Source organism: Glossina fuscipes, unplaced genomic scaffold, assembly GCF_014805625.2.
Source record: "Glossina fuscipes isolate IAEA_lab_2018 unplaced genomic scaffold, Yale_Gfus_2 114, whole genome shotgun sequence".
NCBI classification, from domain to species: domain Eukaryota; kingdom Metazoa; phylum Arthropoda; class Insecta; order Diptera; family Glossinidae; genus Glossina; species Glossina fuscipes.
The window spans coordinates 3031275-3054122 of NW_023998457.1; the positions used below are offsets into that span (position 1 = coordinate 3031275).

At 32.9% G+C, this 22848-nt stretch overlaps 1 protein-coding gene across 3 annotated transcripts in view; it reads right to left on the reverse strand.

Moving 5' to 3' along the window:
- LOC119639855 (protein doublesex) overlaps positions 1-22848 on the reverse strand; it is a 159612-nt gene that overhangs the window by 3013 nt on the left and 133751 nt on the right. For all 3 annotated transcript variants that reach the window (XM_038037528.1, XM_038037526.1, XM_038037527.1), the window contains one exon: positions 14321-14724. In XM_038037528.1, coding sequence (XP_037893456.1) covers positions 14369-14724 — 356 coding nt within the window. In that variant the 3' untranslated portion in view covers positions 14321-14368. The remainder of the gene's footprint in view (positions 1-14320; positions 14725-22848) is intronic.

Below are 22848 nucleotides of genomic sequence, written 5' to 3' on the forward strand. Positions count from 1 at the left end.
GTGACTGTATTAAGCGAAGTGGCCGGCCGAATGGTCAGCCTTGCCTGGCTATAGCATTCTTAGTTGTTGTTTTTTTTTCACACAAAATGAACAGTATCGCTTGGTTAAATCCATCTATCAGGAACTAAGGGATGCCTTTATAGAGTATTTATTTGGCGCTATAAGCGAAATGATCAAATCAGCGTATAACGTATCATCGATGGTGGACAAAAAAAAAAAAAAAAGAAAAAAAATTAAAAAACTTTTAATTTTGCTAAGGATTTAAAATTTCGAAATATTTTTTTTTTTTTTTTTTGCAAAGATTATAAACGCTGCACATACACAAACGTACGAAAACAAATGCACGCATAGATGATATTTAACTTTAATGGCTTCTTAAGATAGTGGTTTTGAGTGATCCTTTTCACAAAAAAATAAGAAAAAACAACAATAATAAAAACTAAAGCACTACGAGGCACCAACGACAAGACATTTATGATTATTAGTTTGTATATTGACTTTTATTGCATCATTGTTGCTCATTTTTCTTTTTTTTTGTTATTCATTTAAAAAAATACATACATATGTATATATATATATATATATTTTTTTTTTTTTTGCTTTTTGTTTTCATCTTATTTCTATTGCTCAACAACACTTTTAAAGAGCTTAAAACTTTTAAGGGGGAAAAACAAAAAAAAAAAAAAAATACAAAAAACTCTTTTTATGAACCCTAAAGGAAATAAAACGTAGTATCAAGATGAACTCTGAGCTAATGTTCTTATGTGTGTGTGTGTGTGTGTTTATATACATGAGTTTTGAGGTGAGCTTTTGTTCTCATCAGGAACGGTTTTTTTTACTTAAAGTTATTTTATACTTATAAACACACTTTGATATGGCAGCGAAATGTTGCCCGTGTGGTGTTAATAATATTCGTTCGCAATGTTATGGGTTCGGGGAGTCGTAAAATTCTGTAAACTTGACTTTAAATTGCGCATACTTATGCTGCAAACGCGCAATATGATGATGATTTTTCGTCTCCACGTTCTTTGCTCGGTTTCTTTTCTTTTTTTTTTTTTATGTTTTTTTATAGATAACCGCAATAAGCATAATGATGATCCTGATGATGGTGATTATCAACTAACTGACTTACTGACAGACAGACACAAAGATAGACAGACAGACAAACTAACCGATTGACGGATTGTATAACTAACTACTCTAAATGAAATGAATTCGAGAGTATATTTGACTGACATTTAATGAAGAGTTTCCACTTTGGTTAACATAATTGTTCGCATATAGTGGAAGCGTTCTTTTTTTTTTTTTTTTTTTTTTTCTTTTTTTTAGGTAAACATGTTGAGGTTCAGTTTTGTTGCTTGCCTCTTATTTGCTTGTTCTCGATGCTGATGTTATAAATTTACCGACAATATTATGTTAATAAAATTTAAATAGAATAAATGAAATGAAAAGACGAGAAAACAAATTATGTGTGTGCTTAGCGTAAAGCTTATGTTCCTTGCAGCAGATATGCGGGATATATATACTTCTTTTTTTCTTCTTTCATTTCATTATTTTATGATAAACTGTAAAAGATTGTGTGATACACATTTCAAATAACAAAGCAATTAAATTTATTAAAGTGGAAACATGATTTTACTTTATATGACTACATACGGCGCGCATGCATGTTGCGAATACATCTTTGCATAGAAAAAGTTTTTTCCAAAGGGACTTTCTTACGCACGCATGGAGGTAGAATTAAATAATAAACTCATTGTCCTAAGGAATGCAGTTTTACACGTTTCATGTTTCATTTCAAAAGGAGTAAACATTGTGTCAAAAAAGTACAGAGAATCCATTTCGAAAGTTAGCAAAATTTTAAATTGTTATCATAAAAATTGTTGACGCACACTACGCTTCACTTTTTTTATTGTAGTTGGTTGGATTAGCCTCCTATGTTAGTCAGTTGCATCTGAATTTGCGTCTCTGTACTTACTACGGTTGCAAGTATTCAAAGAATTATGGTCACAGGATAAGGCCTTAGTGGGCCCTTAACGTTTTCAATTTTATGGGCGACTCACTAAAAAAACTAATCTAAGCGACTGTTATAAAGAAAGGAAGGGAAAGTTTCTGATAAAAACTATGGATAGAAGTATATATACAACCATAATAACAGAGTAAGGCCTTAGTGCTATGTGTAGGTGATGTCTAAGCCGTTATTGTAAAAAATGTAAGAAAGAGAATTTCTGATACCAACTATAGATAGAAGCATCCACACAGCCATAATAATAGAATAAGACCTTGGTGGAAACATAATTTTCTCAAGTGTATGCGTAACAGATATCTAAGCCATTATTATGAAGAAAGTAAGGGAAAGTTTCCGATATGGCTGAGATGTCTAATCTACTGTTATAAAAAGACATGGGCAAGTTTCTGATATTTAAGGTGAATTAAACTATTCACACAACCATATGATAGAGTAAGGCTTTAGTCGAAACTTAACTTTTTCAAGTTTATGTGCAATTGACCAACGCAAAGAACTAATCTAAGCGGCTATCGTCGATACTTACTATGGATAAAAGTACTCGCAGAACTGTAGTAGGGCTTAGTGAGCACATAATGTTTTCAAGCTGATGTGTAACTCAGTAAAGTAAGGAGCTACTCTCAGCAACTATTAAAAAGATGGTAAGGGAAAGTTACCGATATTTACTACAGATAAAAGTATCCGTAGAATTATATTAACAAGACAAGGCATTTGCCACACATTTAGTGCTATATGTAAGCAAAGAACATTAGTGTATGTCCAACAGACGATATTTTTCATAGCATAAGGTGTTTTAGACAGAGATTAGTCTGCATTGTTTGAGTGAACGACAGCGAGCACTGTTGACTGTTATTACCCGACCAGCCGCATTTTTGACAAAACAGGAATGGTTCGGGCATGCTTCCAAGATAAAACGCGTTGTAAACACCGGCACATTGAGAATATATTCAATTCTCAGACTTTATGAACTCTAAACCCGATAATTTTGCCCTTTAATCAAGCCAGTATGATCAAAATAAGTTCCACGATTAGAGAGTCAGCAAAAATGCGTTTTTTTTGCGTGCAGCGATCCTTTTCTGAAAACACTGAGCTATCACGCTCCCTTCTCTTTACGAAGAATTCTTTAAAAAATGGCATAAAACTGCAATTTTTATATGATCTTGCCGTTTCCCCAGGTCAATGAACATTTCATAGAAGTCGTGACATTAGACACAAAAAGTGTTGCTATAAGATTTAATATAAGCTGGGCAAATCGAATAACCAAATTTCCCGCTAGAGCGGTAGAGTGGCATAGCACGACATAGCGTGTAAAGCGAAATTGCAGAATTAACTATCGTTCTCCTTCGCATAAAGCAATTGTTCGTTGAGAATCTAATCAATGCTGTCGCTCAATTACCAAGAATGGGCGCTGGACGATCTTTATATCAAATGAAAAGATTTATACTTTAGGTCTGAAAAAGTTGCTGTAAAAACTTTTCACTCCACATGAACGTAAGAAGGAATCCCTATAAATTACTTAGGAATATTCTTTTTACCGATATTTTTTTGACAGTGCGTATAAAGTTGCCTGACTGATTTAGCTAGTTGTCTCTGCGTTTCTTTGCTGAAAACGATTCTGTTTTTTTATTTTATATTTCAATTTTATGTATTCTATTATTCTTTTAATATGAACACTATGTGCATGTGAATTTGCTAATCCTTGAAAGACTGTAACAAATTTTGATTTTAATGATTTTTCTTTTTCTTTGGTCTATTAATTTTTAATTATGTCATAAATTAAATGTCAGCAATTGTTTGTTGTTATTATTATTATTACTATTTGAAACTTATGCCTGTGTATATATACATACGCATAAACATAAATTCGGGAACTGTTTTTTTTTTTTTCAAATTTATAAAAATATATTTATTTTTCATACAATTTACGCAGTTATTGCCGCTGAGTTCAGCAATTAGCTGCGGGTATGTGCATATATATATATATATATATATACATGAAAGTGCAGAGCTATTTATGACGATATTTACGCAAACCAAAGAAAAAACAATAAATTTTAAACCAACTAAAATCACTATAGTAGGTCACAGCCCACCGTTAAATACTTTATACAGTCCTACACTTATTCATACCACACACATAAATTACGACATTATATGGGGAGTGGTCAAAAAAGTGGTCCGATCTCAATCATTTTCAATAGGGTTCGTCTGTGAGCCAAAATATGTAGATTGTGTACCAATTATCTTCAAAATATCTCAAAACCTTTGACCTGTTGGACAGAGAAACACAAGCCGAAAGCACGGACAGACAAGCTCGGTCGTTACAATAAAATTTTGATCTATATCAAATCCTTCTGCACGCTGCATACTGTTCCACAAACTAAACATACCATTGTCCAACAATTGGTATAGGGGATAACAAACTTGAGACGAAAAAAATTTTCAGATTCAAAATATTTTAGTTATTTTTTATGGAGAAATGATTAGGTTTTCTTAAATTTGCAGGATTGCGACAAAATTACGATACACGAGTACTCAGCATGAGTGTGAAAAAATCCCCAATGTAGCAGAAATCACAATAAGTAAGATCGTTATAGCCGGGCACGGCCGACGTTAGATATCCTATACCATTTCGCATATTATTAAAAATTATATCATTTTGTCATAAAAGATGTAATATTTCATAACAATCTTTGTGTACGACGATGTTCAAAAAATAAACTCACTTGACCCAAATTTGAGACATTTAAGTTCTATATCAAACTTTTACTCTTATGAGCCAACTTTCATTATAAAATATGAAAAATTGGACATGTTTGTCTTCTACAGAGTTATGTTCCATCAGAACCATTGCATTGTATGGTGTCGAATCCAAAAAATAAATTTACTTGGTCCAATTTCGATAAGCCGAATTTTTATGTCAATCTATTATTATAAATGAATTTCCATCAAAACTATTGGAGATTGGATTCTTCTACTATGTGAAGGCTTCAGATTGTGGGAATTACATAGCGGACAGTTCAAAGTATTGCCCCATCCAATCCAAATTTTTCACACCAACTTAAAATGACGAAACACTATTACTTAGCGATTTTTATTTCCAAATCCCGAGAATTACAATCTTTTATTAAATGACCACTTTTCACAATAAGGCGTTATATGGTGAGTGATTGAGAAAGTGATTCGATCGGAAACATTTTCAAAGCGTCCTTGGGCCAAAACATGGGTACGCATACGGTACGCACACATTTAATATATCCCCACAAGTCCCAGAATTGATCGTAGGGTATAAATACGCATACTTTAGATATAAGTGTAAACTATTTTTTCTAAGGTTGACACAATTTGCATTCAGCATATGAATGGTCACTGGTAACAAAAGACTTTTATTTGAAACGAACGAATTATTTTTTTGTTTTCTTCTTTTTTTGTTTTTTAAGGGATTTATAAAAATCACGTAGTTAATTAAAATGTAAACAACAATTAATATTTAAATGAAAAAAGCGAATAAACAAATGACTCTTTTTTTTTGCATCCAGAAAACAGAAAAAACTCTGCAATCACAAGGAAAAAAAAAGAAAATGTGCTTTTTCAAGTTTACTTTTCAAGTAGAGATTATGTTGCTTTAGAACGATTGTATATTTATGCAGAACGTCTGTAGCTTATGGAAGGTTTTAAAATACTTTATAATAGCCTTCTTGTGAGTCAAGCTCGTAGCATTTACATAAGGCAATAATAAAATTATAATAGTTTTAGGACGAGTCTTCGACATGGAAATCGCTTGTATTTAAAGAAATTGGTTGAATTTAGATTGGAGGTATAGGCATGATAAAGAGAAAAGCCATCTCAGAGTACCGATTGAATGACTTACCAAAAGATCAATTTTAAGAGTTGAAGACCACGAGTTTAAGTAACGAACAACCGAGACTAGCTGGATTCAAGCTAAACTGGCAGAATGTAAGTAAAAGCAATCATGGATAAAGTCTCACTACAGACGTAGTAAGGGGTATGGTCGCTAAGGCAACTGAATATAAACACAAACTGTCCCTAAAGATGTGTCACTATAAGTTACAGGAACCGAGAAATAATACAGTTGAATGTATGCAGAAGGTCTGGTGGTCTCATCATAAACGGAAACACTGGTAGCGTCTCACGAAAAACTTACTTAAACAACAAAGGTAATTGAATGTACAAGTATGGTGAGTAAGGTATCACTGTTTGTTACAGGAATTGAAGACGCCCGCTAAGCAAGCTAAATAAATGTAAGCAGAAACGATGCTAAATAGCGTGTTGCTGTGGATTACAGAAATTGAAGACGCATGTAAACTAAACGGGTTGAATGTAGGGTCGCACAATAGGTTTTCGTAAACAACAACTTGAACTTATTTAAAAAGTTTATATTAAACAACAAAGGTAACAAGTATGGTGAGTAAGGTATCACTGTTTGTTACAGGCATTGAAGAAGCCCTCTAAGCAAGCTAGATAAATGTAAGCAGAAAGGATGCTAAATAGCATGGTGTTGTGGGTTATAGAAATTGAAGACACGCGCTAATTAAGTTAGTTGGACATAAGCAGAAACACTGCTGATTAGCGATTCACTATTAGTTACAGTGATTGAAGACGTCTGCTAACTAACTTAGATAAATATATGCAAGCGGGAAAATTGCTGATCAACATATCTCATTGTTGTTCACTGGAATCAAAAACAAAGGTTAAATAGCGAACTACATTACATTAGTGTTAATATTTATAGAATATTCATAGAAACGCGATTTGTTAATTTTATTAAAATAATTAATAGTTTTAAAATATAAACAAGAGTGGAGAGCATCGTATTTGAAAACAAAAAATGTATTAAGTAACAATGTTTAAGTTTCGGAAACTAAAATCAAAGAACGCTTAAAAAACAATGTTCATGTTATACACCTAAGATTCAGAACAAGGAAGTAAAAGCGAATTAAACGACAATATTTGTCGGATTTTTGTCTGGTCCTCGCTACAGTTTTAGCCGTCATAGGGAACCGAGCCTATTAACATGCTGCTATATGAACAACATTCAACGACTAAAGAATTTATATTTCGAGAGCGGGTTTTGTGATGTTTTCTGATAGCCAATCAAGATCATTTTTTTATTAAACTTTAAGCCTGTATAACTTTTGACTTTGAGATTAGGATTTGAAATAAAGCGCCTAGACAACGCGTGCTTTTAAATCCAAGATAGCTCAGATCATGCACCTCTTTAATGATTCGTCAAAAATTGAGAGAGTCTGGCTGGGAAGTTCTGATACATCCAATTCAACGCCGACATTCATGTCCAAATTTGTGTGAAACTACCTTAACAATGTAGATTCAGAAGAACTTGAGATACTTGCTATAATAATCATCGACTCAGAATCATTTGCTTCATCGATCCAAGTTTGCCTGTGCGTCTACTCGTCCGAGATTTAACCCATAGGTCACAATTTTTGAGATATATTGATGAAATTTGGTACACTGACGTATTTCGGCCCAAGAACAAAAGCTATGAAAAATGGTTTGGATTGAATCACTTTTCGACCATTTTTCACTTAATATGGGCCGTGGTCTACTATACTACTGTTACTTGGTTTTTCTTTAAAATACTAGATGCATCGCCTTTTGTAAACTAATTAAGCGGCTAGTGGTAAGTAAAACCCCAATTAAAAAAATTGGAACGGCAAAAAGGTTAAAGAATTTCATCGAATATGTAATAGAAATTTGTGGAAGGAACACGAAATTTTTCCTTACCCTAAGACGTATCAAATTTAGAATCAATATTTGTTGCACTTTATAAGTAATATTTTTCTGCCTAAAAGACTTGGAAGGCTTCTGAAAAAGATTTTCGTCATATATTGGTTGCCTAAGTGATTGTCTATGTTGATCATATCCAATTTTGAATGAAATTCGTGGAATAAAACGATGTAGTCTTTTGCTTATTTCGGACGCATTTGTTAGCAGATTACGCCATAGAATACTTATACCAACATCATTATCAAATTAATATTTATGACATGATAGAGTTGTCCGTCTTTCAATTACTTTTGCATGTCAGTTGAGAATCTGTGGATTGCTATTGCAATGAAACCCTACATGTTTCTTGGTAACAGGGGGTAAGATTAACTTAGCATGTTGCGTTTATTAGCTTTTCCCGGCCATTTTCGAACTCGATCTAAGACGATTTGCTTGGAGTATAGCTTCATAGTTTTGCGTTTTTATGTCAATTATTTGAGTTTGGAAATAACAGTTCGAAAATAGCTTGATACATAAGCAAGCGGACAGATAGACGGATAGCGGGATACAGTTGTACCGGCTCGCACTCTTGATATATAAAAACTAAAAAATGAAAAGACAACTTCATATTTATTATTATATATTTTTTTTTTTTTTCATTTTCTCAATGACTCAAGCGACATTTCTAAATATAAAAAATAGAAATTAAAAATTGTTGCTATTAAAGAGATTTCAATGGAAAATACATAATATTTTATGAATATATATTTTTTTTCTTCTTTACTTAGAACTTAGAAAAATTAAATTTAATTTACACACATACATATAAACAAGCGTCTGCCTGCGTAGATGCAGAAATTATAGTCTCTTTTTCTATAATTGAGTGACATTCGCTATAATAAAAGGCGTCTGTGCGACAAAACTTTTTATGACTGCATTAAATAAATATGGAATTTTAAATAGAATGTTATGCATACATAAATGCATATAAAAAAAAAAAAATAATAATACGTGAAATATATAAACACATGTGTGAATTATTGCGGTCTTTATATCCTTCGACGAAAGCTGAGTGACTTAATAGATATTTCATTTTATTTGCGAATATATTTGTTTTAGAAATTCCTGACCTATGCTGAAAAATAATATTACGTTAAAAGGAGAAATTGACGTTTATTCCGTGTCTAAGATAAGTTAATATATTAAAAAAAAATTTGTAATTTTGATATATTTCCACTTTAGTCGCAACAATTTTTCTTATTGCACGTTCCCTTTGTACTGTTTTCAAAGTTCGTCTTTATTTTCAAATTTGTTTTTTCTTTTGTATTTATTAATATTTTGTATGACTTTTGATGATCAATAAAAATGTAAATTTATTTAGTAACAAATTAATAAAAATTCATATAATTCATGTATACATATATACATATATATATATATATATATATATATATTTATATGTACGTATTGGTTATATTGTTTAAGCAATTAAGTTTTAAGCCGTTTTCAAGGGAAGGTTTTACTACACTTCTGTAAAAATCAAAGTCCAATCTTTAAATTTGATGTGTGCAACTAAACGTCATAAATAAAGTATAATATATTATCCGATCGAAGTGTAGATGAGTTGATCTTTTGAACTTTAAACATCGAATTATGTTGTAAAAAATCTCATTTCCGGGTAACGTCAGCTTTAAGTCGTTTGAAAAGTGCTATTGTTTATTACATACATTGTCGTATAGACGATTGGTAAAAGTTGCGATCGCAAAGTCGGTATTCGCGGGCTCTAAACCTTGTGGGGTTAGATCATATTTGCGTTCGCAAGTATAGTAAAGGAGCAGTCGACAAAGGCATAACGCCTAAGCGGTTCTCCTTCTCTCTTTTCTTACTTTTTACTGATCATCATCACGATGCCTGTGTTCCAGACAGCTTTGAAGTGATTGATCACATTAAAAACAATAAATAGATGAGTAAATGTGTTCGCTACAGACCTGAAGAGTAGAAAATTGCAATGCAGACTAAACGAGTTACTTAACTTAAATAAAGACCAATATGCATGGCATATGGCGCTTATGCCCTGCGTTTAGTGGTCGAGTTATAAGCTTTTTTAAATATGTATGTAAAGAATCACACATATGCCTACATATATATAGATGTATATATATATATATATATATATATATATATATATATATATGTATACACCTAGACCCTATATATATATACATATCTATATATAGATAGGTAAATGAAATATCTTGCGAGTGATTCGAATATACGAGTATGCATATATAAATATTTATATATATATGTGTGCATATACATGTACGTGGGTTTATGTATATATATATGTATATATATGCATATATATATACGTATATTCGATTCGCATATACACATGTATGTATATGTCACTCGCAAGATGCCGCACTCGCATATAGATGTGTAAGATGGCGATGGAGGGACAAAAAACAAAGAAAGAGAAAGAGATATGGAATGACCCAACCCTAATGGGTGCCCGATCCGAAAGTGTTATGTCTTTACGAACTGAACACTCACTGTAACTATGCCCAAGTATACCCTCTTCTGCACCGAGATGGTGCCAGTGAACATAGGATTTGCTGGAAGCGATTCGTGTCTAATTGGCTGCTCCAGTCCATCGAAATCTTAGGCAGCCCTACCTAGAGCAACTGATGAAATAGTGCCGACAATTAAAGACCAAATCGCCACCAAAATCCAAAATATGTGATGAAGTTGTTCTTTTAGCATGACAAAGTCTAGCAAAATATTGCTAAAGCCATAATTTTCACGAAAGCCGTCCCATTGTTTAAATGCTTAAAAACGTCAACTAAAAATGATTCAAACTCAATGGATTTTGCAAAGATTTTACTAACTTCCACGTGTTTCCGTCACAAAAAGTTATAAGTCAGATTTTGTCGCGATAGTAGTGTTCGCTATATGGTGAGTCGAAAAGATAGACCTACTTGATCCAAATTCTGAGATTGAAAAAAGTGCAAATCTTTCCTACTATTTTACAATGCCGAAGTACTCTTTATTCGCGAATACTAATTATTAAAATATTCTTTCATACAATGACTTATCAAAATGGAGCGTTTATCTTCGATAGCATTGGCCTTTAGACCAAAACAGATCAGTGTATTAAATTTTATCAAAATATCTAAAAATTTGCGAACCTGAAAGCTGAACATAAGAAAACATGGACAGACGGATAGACAAGCTTAGTATAAGTCGCTATAAGGAACGGTGATCCATCTCAAGTCCTTTTACGTGTTGCATATATCCGCATAAACTTAGTATACTCTTGTACCATAAATTACCCAGGGTATAAATATTTTTAGTGGCAATTAATTGTTAGAAAAAATTTGATATAACAACACAAACACGACCGAGACTATGTTTTAACTCTTTCTAAACGTACGCAATTATTGCTCACGAAATCGAAAAGGAAAAATGCCGATTGTTGGTAATTTTTTTTTTTTTTTTTTTTTTTTAACCACGAAGTTAAATAAAGAAGAAGAAATATATAAAAGTTGGAAAAAAGTTAAGTTGAAGTTACCCTTTATTAGCCTAACGAACTTCCTCACACAATGAATGCATTTATCTTAAAAATTTTTTTCTCTTATTTTTTAATAATCCTGTTCATGCATACATGTATAATACGCTTAGAGATAGTTTTTAGTTAATCCCCCAGGTGCATGGTATTCATTTTTTATGACCGAAAATGAATTTAATCTGTTTCCAGCCATAATAATATTAATGGCAAATGGCGAATACTTTAACATCTTCGCAACGCATTACAGATATAACAATAAAACTTTGTTGTTTAGTCGGACCGAAAGGGAAATTGCAAAAATATGTATATATGTATATATATATGTACACATATATGCATGCGCTCGGGAGGTCGAAATCTTGTATAAATACTAAAACTACATTAAAAAGAAAAGGATCTAAGATTAATTTTAGCAAATTATATCATAAATTCTGTTATATCCCCAGCGGAGGGCGAATGCAAATTTTTTTTTTTAATTACAAACGAAACACAATTAACAATTTAATGAATCAATAAATGTATAGGGGAATACTTCTCTCTCTCTCTCTCTCTCTCTCTCTCATAAAATTATTAAGGCACAAAAATAAAAACAACAACAACTCAAAATCAAATGAAACAAATCTGTAAACAAAGAAAGTTATAATCAAGGGTTTGCAAGTATCCGTTTCTTTAAGGAGATAATTGATACGTTTTACCCTTGCATGGACCCATTCGGACAAAGGACTGTGAAGCGTTCCAAAAAATAGTCAATCAACAGTTAGTATAAGACATCGGACAAGTTCGATGATGTGCAAGCGACTAAGCGTTCTTTAGGTAGAAGCGCTCTTCGAGAAACTCTTCTCAAGTCGCAGGAAAAAATCTAAATAAATCGAGATTCAAGAAAATCTTCCCTAACGGAGTAAAACTTCGGTTGTATGGGCCAAACTTTGATGCTGCTTTCTATATTTGGTTGGTAAGCAAGTAATGAAGTTCTTCATTGATCTTCAGCGCCGATCTTTCAGCTCATTTATGAAGGAAACTGAAAAGCTTTAACGATAACTTTCTCAACATTTTTTCTAATTTTTTAAATATCTCAACAGATTCACAAAAAAAAAAAAAAAAAACGCTGGCCCACATACAAGCTGCAAGAAAGCATAGGAAACAAAGTCGTTCTGACAGCTTCAGCTTTCTTGAGAGGCGAGAAAGAGTTGCTAAGTTCTTTATCGCTTTATAGAACCCCACTCAACTACTGATGCTATCCCCGCGTATCGATGATTAAGTAATAAAGCACTTAACGCTTGCTTTGATTTTGGATCCGGCTTAAAAGCATCACTGCCGAAACTCTCATATCTCTCCTGTCATGGTAACAAACTGCCGAACACTTTTAGATACTTTGTGGTATCAATATTCAAATGATTAAGAAATATAGGTAGACTTATAACAGAATCGTATTAAATAGGGTCTGGAAGAGATCTCGGAAGTTGATATTAAAAATAACGGTTGTATATGGAGGAATTGGGAAATTTTACTTCCACACCTGAAGGATATCACAATTGAAGCGCTCTCAATCTATCTATCTTCATCTGGCATAGCCCACACATTTTTCATGGAAACATATCGAAATTTTATTAACATTTGCCGAAGCGAGACCTTCGTAACGTCGTAAGCTAGCGTTTGTCTATCTTAATCTATTATAGCAGAGACCTATTCCTATTAAGGGATATTTCAATAAGCGACTGCCCCTGCTGCACAGACGTACCTAGGCGTTAGTAAGGATACCACCACTTTAACGATGACAAGTATAGTCGTCAAACGGTAAGTACGTGTAATGTGAAGTTAGGTTATGATGAAATAATTTCACAAAATACACACATTCATAACTTCTGAGGGAATTCTAGAAAGACAGAACGAAGGATCATGACATGTGTACTCGTTATAGATAGTTAACTGGCTAAAGGTTAATTTTCCGATTAGAAGTCATCAGTTAACATCTTACTCAGTAAAATTCTGCTTAAGTGATTATCTGAGTCCAGAGACTGCTTAGTAGAATTCTGCTTTTATGATGATACCTATTATTCCTCTTTCTAAAGTATTTATGAAATTCTTCAATATTTTGTTTTGTTTTTTTAATTCCAGGAATTGCATTAACCAGCAAAGACAGCTTAATGCGGTAACTTGGCCATTAATGCTTACCTCAACAAGCGATTATCGGAGCGCATTCTCCGGTATCTAAATATCCAGGTTTAACTTTCTGATGCTGACACCTGGCCGAGAGGAATCGTTCCCCCGATTTATTATAGATTAAAGCTTCTATGCTGTGTTAAGAACAAGCCTGTATTGCTGGCCGTTACAAGCCAGCCGACGATATTAGTTTAACATCTACTTTAAGAGTACGCCATACAATCGCATAAATACACTTCGCGAGCAATTGATTTGTATGTTTGCAATTAGTGTTCTTCAATATATTTCACGCAAAGCGTTTATTTTACATTTTGCTTTGTTCTCGTTAATCTTTAAAGATTTTTATGAGTTTTTATTAAAACAAAAAAAAAGAAAAGTTTTGTGCACTTTTTATGTTACATGCTTTACTTGCCAAGTAATACAAAAATTTTATGCCTAAGTACACAATATATATTCTCGCAAAATAAATATGAAATAAATTTGAATTTATATCAAGAGAACTATGTGCGAAATTTCGTTAAGCATCACTATGTGGTAAAGTAATGAAGAGCCTCATAATTTTGATAGCCTGGCTATTGCGCTAGCATGTGGTATATACACGACTGAGAATATTATTATTTTTATTTCCACCTAATAAATTTTAATATATTTTAATGATTTAAATATGTATGCATATTTTTAAGCGTTTAATTGGTACACATTTATATACCGACAGCCACAAACTCAAAAGAATATATATGGATATTTATGATCCGATATTTTAAAAATATTTTCATATATATATCTTGTAATCATTCTTGCATATATGTACTTACGTATGTGTAACTGCCGTTGCTGACGTTATTAAGGGGCTGATGATATTGTTACGTAGCGGCGGCGGCCGCGGCAAAAACTGACGCTGCTGCTGCTGCCGTTGCCAAGGTTTTTGTAGTACTACTGACAGGAGTTGAACTAACTAAAGTTACCGATGATGGTGGGCTCTTTGCGGTGGGTGTCGGTGTCGATCCGGTTGCCGTTAAATCACCACCCAAGCTACTGCCTGATCTGCTCTCCTTAAGTGGACTCACTGGTGAGGTACGACTTAACGTTGACGCTTCGGGTGTAATAGTTTGAGGTTGCGATGGCAGTTGAGTAAAATGACTCCACATATGAAACGGCGAATACCAATACGGTATTGTATAATTAGGTAGATGCGTCATAGGAGTTAATTGTACCGTTGCTACATATTTTAATAAATAAAAATTGATTTTAATATATAGAAAAATGATCATTATATTCTTTAATGCTCCGATTGAATGAAAGAAATTTAAACGCGAGATGAGAAATACATTCGACTTATGTCGAATTATTTAATTATCCATCACAAGCTTTAATATAAATACAATGTATGTTTATATGCGCATTTGTGATATTTACACCTCACAAATCGTATCCTACGCATCGGACATTGTTCATATAGAATTTCGCAACATTTTATTACGATAACTGTACAAATGAAAAACATTATTTATCTGACTTCCACTTTTTTTCGTTACAACTATAGAGACGAATTTGGCTTAGTATTCGAAATATTTTTTCGAGAGAATTTTAATTGAATTAGTGGGCCAGGGCTTACCAATAAGTACACTCCACCATTTTGTTTAATACAGTTATTCGTATAAAAAGAAAGGCATTGAATGAGAAGTAGACAAAAACGTGATGCGATCCGTATCATTTTCAGTAGTATTCGTCGGTGTGCGAAATCTCATCAAAATATCTCAAAAATTGCTACATGCGTATTGAGCACAAGAAGAGAAAACGAAAAAGCGGACAGACGGACAGGCAAGCTTAGACGCTTTCGAAAATGAATGAGGTACCTTTGCACCGCAAATATTGCTATACATAAAGATTGAGCACAAGAATACAAAACAAATAGACAGACGAACTGAGAGACGGACAGGCAAGCTTAGACGGTTTCGAAAATGAATGAAGCGAATCGATCGTTGTAATAAAAGACTCTCTGGATGTTGCACAAGCTTAATGTGCCGTTGTACCGTAAGTGGTGTAGGGTATACAAATTTTGAAAAAGATAAATTTTGTGTTCGATTTAGCTTAAGTTAGTCTACGATGAGGCATTAAAATGAAACAAGGATTTACGTATTTAATTGAGATTGTAGCGAACGGATAGATCGGCATAAGTATCGCCAATTCATTAAACTCAACGGACATGGGAGCCCTTTTGAGTTTGTAATGGATAATTAATGATCTTAGAGTAAGTATAAAAACGTTTCAAACACTGATGTTGCTTTATTGTGAGGAAAATTCTTTCAAAAAAAAAAAAAAAAAAAGAAACAACAAATCGTAGTTGTGTGCACATTCTGTTATATATATATTTACAATTATTTCACTGACAGTAATGGCTTTTGAAAAATTTCATAAACACTTTTCAATTTTTGTGGTGCTTTTTTGAGGTTATGTCACGAAAATTATTTCTCAAAGTGATAAAATCTGGATATTCATTATCGAATAGATATTTACAAGATATATGCGTCATGTTTCATGTCTTTTTATTTTTCATAATTCACTTTTGATAAGTGGAAGATTATCTCTGTCAGCTACAATTTGCATGCTTTCGTTAAAGATCTCTCAATGAGCGAACAATGGAAAGTACGTAGCATCTGTGACATGAACGATGATCTAAGCCCATTGCTTACAGAATCTGCTAGCCTACGATTTTTGGGTATCATTGCTAATATTGATTGCCCCCGACAAGACAATGCGAACAATAATCCACAGACCGCGAAAGATTGCATTGTTGTAAATCGAATTTAAGGAGAAGAGCGCGGACATATATTACATATATTTTAAAAGTTTAAAAAATAATTTTTTTTTTATATATTCTATCTTAATAGCACAAGATGTTAAGCATGCTTTTCCCAAAGTTGCAAATCGATTGGAGTAAAGCTTTAACGGAGAGAGAATACGAAAATTTCTATCATTAAACTCAACCGTCACAGATATTATGCTTTCCGTTTTTTTTTTTAAATCAAAGTGCAAATGCACTTTTATTACAAGCTTTTTCTAGTTAGAATTGACTATCAGAGCCTGAAGGTAAGATTTTTGTTTTTTATTGATTCCGGATATATTTTGCAACGTCAGACAGACAGACAGACCAATTTAAATCGATTTAAAAAGTGATTCGGAATAGATCAGTATAACAAAGGATCGGTGTATTTCAACTTCTTCTAAATGTTGCATACATCCGCAAAAACTCGACTTACCTTAATACCACAAATCGTATAGGATGTAAAATAGAAAATATGCTTGCAAAGGATTAAGTATTGAACTTTTATGTGCTTACAGATTGCAAAATGTACTTTTTTTACTTTTCATACTACATGCAATTCCTTAACAAATAGCCTATAGTAGGTCCCACACAGAGACGTTTTAATTGACTTTATTCAAAATTATAAATTAATTCAATTTCTGTAAAATTAATTTTTGAAAAAAAAAAACAATTATAATATTTAAATTATATAATTTAAGCTTTAGGGAAGAAAAGAAATTCTTTCATATCAATCTGCTGCAAAGCAATAATAACTAGTGGGGCCGTGCATCATCCGGGCAATATTTCCTACGAAATGTTCGCATTAAGTTTTAGATCATTATCCTTTGAATGCCGTAAGATACAAACTTCATGCTTGGATGCAGCTTACGCTCGGTTACAGTAAACACTTTTAGCACTTTTTTCAAGAGACTTTCAATAGAAAGTCATCGTGGACTTTAGATGGTACTCGTTGTGGCAGCTTAGATAGACGTTTAGATTATTCTCGTAAATGTTTTGCCTACAGTTTCAAACCATTTTCGGCTATAAGATCCAAGTGGCATTTCTTTTTGGAACTCGTAGCAATTTTTAAATTTCATTTGGGGGGTCGCCTGTCTTTCCCATTTCATTATTTCAGTTTGCCTACCGTGTACTGTTCAACAAGCGGGAAAGAACGGAGAGACACAGTGAAAAAAATGCTATATATTTAGATGCTTAGGTTGGCCAAAAATACGAATATGCTTCTAATGATAGAAAGAATAGCGGTTAGTGTTAAAAGCTGAGGCGTCATGACCGCTCGTGTATCATAAGAGAAAACAATGCATTGACTTGTCATAGTTTTTGTAACCTTATATCAAATTTGATTTTCCGTAGCATGAATCCACGGTAAACTTCTCCAATAAATTCGTTAAATCACCAGAGGCACAGAGAAAGAAAGAAACATTTGTAACTTGTAATATGACAAACTCAGTGATTTTCAATTCGCTGCTATTTTGGCTCAGAATCTTTGTGTGTAAATGCTCAGAGTTATTTATTAAACTATCTTAAAATTTATGCCTTTCTTCAAATTTACGAAATTTTTTAACTTTTTATTAATCCCGTCTGTTTTAAATATTAATATTTCGAGTTGAACGAGTGACATCTTTCAGTTTTTTATCTAAAGTTTTTTATCTAAAGTTTTTTTTTTTTATTTTAGGATTTGTAATAGGAGAGACGCCGACACAAATGCATTGCCAAAGAATATGTTCAACTTCGTGATCTCTATAAAATGGTCCCTAAAGCGTACTCGAAAATGTTACGAGCGGAAAGTGCCGTATTACTCAACATCTTTTAGAAAACGATCAAAAAAATTCGGAAATTGTAAAGAATCCCTTATGTTTTATATACTAAGTGTATCAAGAGCACTTTAGTACTTCTAGCAATTTCGTACATTGGGTTTTCGTTTCGGGGATTTAAATGACGAAAGCCTTGAATATCTTTTCAATTGCATTATAGGGCGTACATTAGATTAACAGGAACGTTGTGTCTGCTTTCCGAATATATTCCAAAATGGTCTGCAGACCAAAGTCAATTCTTTCCAAAATCCCTAATGGTATTAAAAAAGAATTTTGTTTGAATTAACATTATCTTGGGAGCATCGCCGCCGATGAGAAATGATCAGTCAGAGCGTGGTTTATCAGAAAGATCAAAATCACTTATTTGAAATTTTTCGAACCCATTTTTGCACTTTCTTTCTGAGGGACTGCACCCTCACCAAATATTTTCAATAAATTTATACACACTTCTGAAGCATTTCATTCATTCATTTTTACAATTCATACCAAACTCACTAGCGTAAATTAACTTTCCCAGCAGTCATGGCACGTTTCTCCCCTAATACTCTACCTATTAGTTCATTTGCTGGGTCAATGTGTATATATATAGTGGGTAGTATGGTTGATATGTAAACATTCAATGATGAAAAGAGAGAGCCAAATATGTTTCAAATCAATTTGTTGTAATCGCAAAGGGCAGATCATTTCCGTGGACCTATTACATTACCGTAGCTGCAAAGAAGACGAAATTCAAAGGAAAAACTTTCGGAAATGCGCCTGGGTTTGGGAGGTTGCAATATTGAGATTCGATTGGTCGATTTCGTCGTCAGATAACGGTTGAAATCTATTACAATTCTGATATTACTAATGTCAACAAATGTATCTAAGAAACCAATTGAAGTTATGTTCATTTTGCTGTAATCTTCAAAAAGCGGTCGAAGTAAATAAAAATTAATTTAAAATTTCAAATTCACGGACGTCAGCAATGAAAACATATGGTAAGCTGTCGTAAGAACTTGTCAAATGAAGGATTTGCCAATGTTGAGGTTATGTCAATGTTCAATTCCATAATCGCCGGCGTAAATAAATGTTAGTCTAAAACTCCGAACTCAATGACATCAGCAATGAAACCGCTTGCTAAGGATTCATAAGAGTTGTTCAACGAGATGATTGGTCAATATTGAGGTTATACCCGAACTATGCAGTTTTTAACTAACGACTGGAGGTCATTAAAGCCTTTATTTTATCGATCCGAGCAAACACCATTAGAAAGTAGAAAAATTTTCAAGAATCTTTACCTTCGCGTGTGCTTATCTTTTGGTAAGTTTGCAACGACAACTTTTTCTTTTCAAATCTAGATCTAAAAGTTTGAATAACAAATTATCATCTCGAATATATTTTCTGATTCTTATAGGTACATAGGTAGGCCAATCATTTTCATATTGAACTGCACTAAGGCGACTTTAAAATATAATCATAACTAGAGGTAAGTCAATATCTTAAAGCGATCGATCACAAATTATTACTCAGTTACTCCTCAAATTAAGTTACTCCACAAATTCAGTCACTATCTCTTTCGGAGTTAGTTTCCTTTCCTTAACTTTTGTGGACGTCTGTGGGAATAGCTCACGCTAATATTCAAAGTAAAGCAAATTTTTTAATAAAAGCTGACAAGGTAACGACCGATTCAATAAACGAGCAATGTTTGCTAAAAACCTAAGCTTCATCGTCTCAGACGATACTCGAGTATTGTAATATTAATCGCAATTTAATCTAATATATATATATATATATATATATGTTACATATGCGTTTAGTTAATTCTTTTAAAAAAAATTTCATTTTTTATTCGCAAAATATTTTTTATTACATCAAATTTCCTCTTGAATTAAAAAGAAAATAAAAAGCATTCAACTACAATGTAAGGAGGATTGCATCAAAAAGAAAGAAAAATTTTTTTTACAATTTTTTCAAAGAATTTTACGGCCATAAACACTTGACGTTTTATGACTTAACGCTCGCTATGAAAGCGAGTTTGTGTCAGAATTTAACAAGCAGCCGAAAAACATAAACAAAAACGATAGAAGAGAAAAAGTACTTTAGCGATATGTCATGGATGACAGGAAATGAGATATAACCCAAGTATGAGCCATATATATATATAAAAGATGAAATCGAGGGTACCATATATATATATATATATATATATACATGCATCACGATTGATGTCGTTTTACAAGTATTTGAAACATTATATCGAATTTCGAACTAGAATACGTTTCTGTCTATGTTCTGTCAATGTTGGTCTGCCTGTCTGTCCGTCGAAGTTACGTCTCTTCATTTTTGATTTGGATTCCAATGTTCGCATTCATAATAACAAACATTTACGATTACGATGTGCATTTTATGGCTGAGTAAAGGAAAAAGTAGAAGAATTTTTCTCTAAAGCAAGCACTCACGTACATATGTACGTACGTACGTGCGTTATGTTTAAACGTCAATAGCATTTGACTGAAATGACTTACTTTCAACATGTCGTAAGTGTAGTAGTCAATAGTGGCGGCACTAGTGACATGATGGCATAAAAGGAATCGGTTTTAACAGTAGATATATATATATATATATATATAGCGTTCCTTTATCTAAAGAGAGTGTAGAACTTTAACACATAATGCGATATTTACGATTTCTAATCGAGCATTTTCATCGTTCACCAGGTGTTGTTATACAAACTGGTCATGAAATACTATACTAACACTATATACGATTAAATCATCACTTACGTTATTATTAAAAAGAAAACTGCGACGTACACGTACCATCATCAGCCAAGTTGAACGGATTTCAAATAAATAGCGTTTGCAATTTATGATTTATTTAAAAAAAAAACCAAAAAAAAAAAAAAAAATTATTTGCGCACATTTTATACTTCCGACACTTGTTTCAATTATTTGAGTTGATTTTTGTTCACCTGCTCTATTATCTGCTGGCACATTATTATTAGCGAGCGCGTATAACAAGTGAGGCGTATGCGGCCGATCATCGTTAAATGTCCGTCATCAAATATTCAACCTTTTGGGTTTGTTACGTGTATTTGATTACTTAAGTAGCCACCATTATCTCTGTTAATGCATCGAGCACATAAATTACATGGGCAAGCGGCCACTTGAATATCTATATATACATATTTTTATATACATATATACTATGTATACATAAGGGTGGCGGGTATTATTAAACAATTTTTATTTATTTTTTTAATTTTTCTTTTGGCCTCTCAACTATTAGCACAAAGTTTAAATATCGGAAACAATGAATCAATGCTGCATTTATGATTACGTTCTTGTTTCGCTTGCAGTCATCATAAACTTGCTTTCGGCAAAAGACAAAATATTTTTTTTTTTTTATTCTTAAATAAATTATATGAAAATTATTACCCAAACATGCTAAGATTAGATAAGGGCGCAAAAGGTCTTAAAAAAAAAAAAAAAAAAAACAATTCATATGCAAATCAAGTCTAGAATTTATGAATCCGTCATTTTGGTCAACCTTCTCAGAGAGTGCTTGCTTAGTAGTTATTGAAATGATCAAAGCATCAACACATGGAGCTGAAATGCTTCATTCACTTTCATTTTATGCTCCTGATTATCTTATATGTTATATAAGATTATTTTGTACTTGCATGTATTTTAATCAGTGATATCTATAGCTGAAAATGATGAAATTATTGCAAAATATCAATGTATACAACGATTAATTTCGATGATTTTGATCGTTTTCTACATAGAACAGAGACAAAATTGCTAGATTTCTATTTAGTAAGATTGAGTTATTCAGGTAGACGGATGATCATCATGGAACGCTTAAAATTGCATTTTCGACATTCATTGTTTTTGTTGTTTGATTTGAAGAAATCTGCTGGTAAAGCCCATCAAATACTTTTAGAAGCTTATGGTAATGCTGCTCCATCGTATACCAATTGTCGCTTCTAGCAAAGAACGGAACAATGCTCGGCCACTTGTTGCAAGAGTTGTCAAGGACACACTCTTGGAGCTCGAGTGCAAAGTTCTGCCGACCCCAGTGCACTCACCAGGTACAGCGCCTTCTAATTACCACTTTTTAGGATTGATGCAGTTTTGTTTGACTGGCACGCTGGAGAAATGCGAAAATGGGTCAACGATTGAATCGCTATTAAATCAATATTGTTGTTCCAACGTGGAACAGCCATTTTGCCAGAGAGATGGGAAACAGTTGCAAAAAAAGATGGAAAATGTCTCATTAATATGTAATTGAAAAAATGATCAAAATACATGCAAGGACCTGCTGTTATTTTCATTATTTCGTTATTTATTAAAGAAATTCTGTTGCAGGACAAATTATTAGCCAACTATAGGCTAAAAGATTGCGGAATAAAAATAAGTAAGAAACTTATATTCGGTTTTGATCGCATCTTTTATATACATCACCGTTATTTTAAAGGGGACTGAGAAAAAAGGAAAAGAACTACATTTTTACAATATTAGTTGGGCGCGGATGAGGGACATATTCGTTTAGACGCCTAGAAAAAGTTTTCAGAAATTCCATTAAGTACTTTTTATAGCAACAAATGCAAAGTCTATCTGCTCGCCTGCCCGCTCGTCACATTTCTCTCAGCTTCAAATTTGGCAGAGAGATTGAAGCTTCTTGCAAGCAGATTGGAATTGAAAATGAACCAAATCTTGTAATG